Source organism: Echinops telfairi, unplaced genomic scaffold (genome assembly GCF_000313985.2).
Source record: "Echinops telfairi isolate 266 unplaced genomic scaffold, ASM31398v2 ScPeMD7_7439;HRSCAF=8477, whole genome shotgun sequence".
NCBI classification, from domain to species: Eukaryota; Metazoa; Chordata; class Mammalia; order Afrosoricida; family Tenrecidae; genus Echinops; species Echinops telfairi.
This window is the reverse complement of record NW_022111339.1, coordinates 664,995-669,090: the sequence shown is the minus strand read 5'-3', so window position 1 is coordinate 669,090 and position 4,096 is coordinate 664,995. Positions and strand designations below refer to the sequence as shown.

Sequence of the window (4,096 nt, the reverse complement as noted above, 5' to 3'; positions counted from 1 at the left end):
ACCATCAAAGGAAGCTCGCTTCCTTTGATGGCTGTGGCTACAATCTTTTAAAACTACCAGTAAGGGAGATAGGCTTTGATTTTGGTTCAAATAATCACTCCTACCGGCCTCTTCTTAAGTTTAGTACAAAACATTCCTAGTACAATTAATTCTCTTTATCTGGTCTGCCTTCTGTTGCTGACAAATGCTGCTTCATTTTCTTTATAAAGAAAGATGATGGGGGCGCGGAAATGGTGGAAAGAACGTAAATGTTTAGCAGTAGAATATTGTTATGATTCAATAATCCTATCTACCATTTGCCGAGCACTTAGAATGTCAGGCAATGTAAGTACCTCCTTCCACTTTAAAAAGAACAGCAACACGTGCCTATAGATTTGCATGCTCCCTCTTTCTTCAACGGCACAGTTCTTTCAGCTGGTAAGTGCTGGCTTTCTGCCACAGGACTGTGTGGTTGTCGAGGTGGAGATCTTGCGCCACCCTCACAGTTATTCCCGTGGGTGAGTCCGTTGGTGCAGTCACTGTCGGTCCATCTCCTTGAGGGCCTTCCCCTTTCAGCCCCCCTCTGCCTTACCAGCATGAGGTCCTCCTCCAGAGGGGAAGTACAGAGACACTCTGGTCCTCCAGAGGGGAAGTACAGAGACACTTCAGCAGTGCAGGAGACGTTATTCCACTTCATAGCTGTAGACTATGCAATGGTGTCTAGACCAGTGGTTCTCAACCTTCCTAACCCTTTCATGCCGTTGCTCATGTGGAGGTGACCACCAACCATTAAATTATTTTCCTTGCTACTTCATAACTGTCATTTTGCTACTGTTATGAATCAGGTGGCCCCTGTGAAAGGGTCGTTTGACCCCCAGGTTGAAAACCACTGGTCTAGACCCTAGTTTTTCCACCTCTATTGTTGGCCATTTGGGATGGTTCCAGACTTCTGCTATTACACACAGCGCCGCACATACATAGTCTCTCTCATGAAGTGTATTTTTGCGATAGATTCTCTAGAAACGAATTGGCCAGATCATATGTTGTTTTGCCAGCTATTGGCTGCCAAGTCCCCTTCACGGTATTATACTGATTCCTCTGCTCCAAGATAGGAGGATGCCTGCTTCCCTACATCTCTGGCACCATAGTATGTTGTTAGTCGTTTGGATTTGTGCCACTCTGGTAGGTGAGAAACGGTGCCTCCTCAGACTTGTGGGTTACAAGGTTGAGCGTGCCCCCACATAATTTCATAGAACCTTTTACCTTTGCAGATGTCCAGGCCCCAGGCTCTTTTCTTCTCTGACTTTAGAAGCTCTTTCTTTTGGGGATAGCAGCCCTGTAGACAGTGGGCACACCATGTAGTGGCTAGCGAGTCAGACATGGCTTGTTGGGTTTGTGTGCTGCAATACAGATGAGAGCCCTACAGCCTCAGTGTCAGCAGTCATGACCTTGGGTCGATGGTGTTATGAGTGCTTGTTATATCCTGCGTTATTATTCTCCAATTTGTAAGATTTCTCACTGTGAGCATCCTATACATCAGAACAGGGTTGAGACAAACAGACATTGATGGATTACCGAGGTGTTGATTCATCTGTTTCAGACACACACGGCTTTTCCTTTCCTTCGTGCTCTCGCTGCCCCACAGCGATGCTGTGGGCGCCCAGCGGGCCCGACGGCATCGTGGTCCTGGGACGGTCGTGGTCAGCAGAACAGATGCGGTGCTGCCCTCTGAACCTACATTCTCATAAGGAACACAAGGCGACAAAGACCGTCACATCTGTCTCTTTCAAAGTAGCGAATCCTGTAGGTGGACTTTGGGTTTCCTTTTCTGTGCATGTGTGTATTTCCACCCAGGTCAGTTTGTTTTAGAACTACATGTGATAACGTGTAGTTATCCTTGCTCATTTCACCTGAGCTGCGAGCTCCTGGAGGGCAGGCACGCTTCCCTCTTTACCGTGTGTGGAGCCCCTGTGTGGAGCACAGTGTCTGGTGAGTGGACCCTGCAAGGGCCCCGCGTGGCCTCTGACAGAAGCCCAGATTCTGCAACACCCCGGTGAGAGGTTTCCGCACGCAGGGCTCGCACTGCCCAAGCCAAGCCATCCCGGCCCATTCCGTCACCACCCTCCGTGTGGCCCCGTGTGACACGCCGGCCTGGAGGTTGCATGGCAGACCGTAGAAAGCCAGGGTCAGGTCCCTGGGAGACGGGCTGTGTGGAAGGAACAGGTTAGCCAGGCAGAGAGGGACCTAGAGAAATGTAAGTACTTGGCTACATTTTCCACATGTAAGTTTTGCATATCGCTCAATCTCACATCCTCGGTTCTGTGAAACGTGTTACACATTTGGTGACTACATTTGCTTAGGTGGGGTAGCACCTGGCTGCAGTCTCCACAGGAAGCAGGACTCTGGCCTCCGGGCCCCCTCCCAGCCAGCAGCCCAGTGCCGCTCTGAGAGGAAAGGAGGGGCCCTTTGTCTCCACCTGCCCCTCCCGTCCCCAGCCCCATTCTCTGTCTTTGGGTTGTGCCGCTGCGTCTTCCTCCTTTTCTCTGTGGAGCGTTCGATGGCGCTAACCTAGCGAGTGATCTTCACAGGCTTTAACTTGGGACTTAAAGAAGTGCGATAGGAATAGACACAACACAACACTCGCCATTCACCTGGGGCTTTGTGCACGATTGTGTGGCACTGATCACAGCCATCACCAGTGCCCGGCCACTTCTCCCACCACGTGAACGGCGGCAAGGGCGTTGGAAGCGCGGACTCCTCCCCTCCCTCAGGTCTCTACCCTTTGCCTGGTGGAGACACCCTGGAAGTGGGAGCACGCGGCACTTATCTGTGTGTTTGATTTCTTGCACGCGGCCTCGTGTTTCCCAGGGTCGTCCATGTCGCACAGCGTGTCCGGACCTCGTGTTCGGTCAGTAAGGTCCCGGGGTGTGTCTGTAGACTCCACGTTTGTGCATTTGTCATGACACTCGGGTCGCTCCCACTTTTGGCCACGGTGTGCAGGCTGCTGTGTATGTTGGTGTGCAAAAATCTGTTTGCGTCCCTACTTTTGAATCCTTGGGGTGTGCACTTAGTAGAGAATTGCTGGATCGTGTGGTCCTTCTTGGGAGAAAGGTGAGGCTTTCTACTCCTGTCGAGTCACAGTCTCAGAAACTCGCAGGGGCAGTTCTACCCTGCCCCGTAGGGCGGCGATGAGTCCGAGGTGGTTCGGTGGCCGTGAGTTTGCAGTTTGGTGTAAGCTGTTATTGGCATGTCATTCGCACGTCATACGGTTCAGTAGTTCAGTCACGTGAAGAGGAGTTGTAGTCATCACCGCTCTCGTGTGAGTGCAAGTTGGGGGTTTTTGATGGTCGTTTCCTGACGTTTGGAGAACCTGCCGTACTGTTTCCCGTGACGGCTGCCCCACCTTGCCTTCCCACCAACGGAGGGTGAAGACTTGTTGCTCCACGTCCTCTGACCCTGGCCGACCCTTTTGTCTCAGGCTGTTGGGTCTGTCCAGTGTCGGCGAAGCCGACCTCCTTTGTGTACTGTCCCAGGTTAGCACTCCTTGTCCTTTGCTCTGGGGAACCTCTCAGCTACAGGTGGTTGGGAAACTGACCCCGGAAACTGCCGTGTCACAAGCGGCGTGGGTGGCCCTGATGTTTGCTTGCCTACGTTCAGTGTGCAAATTCTTTTCAACATCCACTGTACTGTCAGGTGACACCATGCCACAGGAAATGGATGATAATCTCTTCCTCTTTCCTCGTTAGCCAAAGGCCTTTGAACAGTACTTGAGTCTGGAAGACAGCAGGCTGCTGAGCCACCTGAAGACGTGTTCTGCGCTCCCCAGACTGCCCTATGACCTCTGGTTCAAGAACTGCTTTGCGGGCTGCTTGCCCGAGTCCAGTCTGCAGAGGCAAGTATTTCTGCCAGTGGGCCGCCTTCTCACACGACCGTTCCTCAGGACACAGGTTGACGGTCGAGCAGCCCCATGACCTGATGCTCACTTCCCCAGCCAGCAGCACAACACGGAGCTCTGGCGATTTCCTAGAGTGCAGTGAGGACACGGGAGGGCTCCCCGACAGTGCTCACGTTTGGAACCGCCCTCAGAGTCCATGTGGACATGGGCTTTTCTTTTGCG

General features: G+C 52.3%; 1 protein-coding gene across 1 annotated transcript in view; it reads left to right on the top strand.

The window, feature by feature from the left end:
- LOC101659385 (TBC1 domain family member 7) overlaps positions 1 to 4,096 on the top strand; it is a 46,762-nt gene that overhangs the window by 38,576 nt on the left and 4,090 nt on the right. The window contains exon 6 of the mRNA XM_045298680.1: positions 3,726 to 3,871. Within this exon, the coding sequence (XP_045154615.1) occupies positions 3,726 to 3,871 (146 nt within the window). The remainder of the gene's footprint in view (positions 1 to 3,725; positions 3,872 to 4,096) is intronic.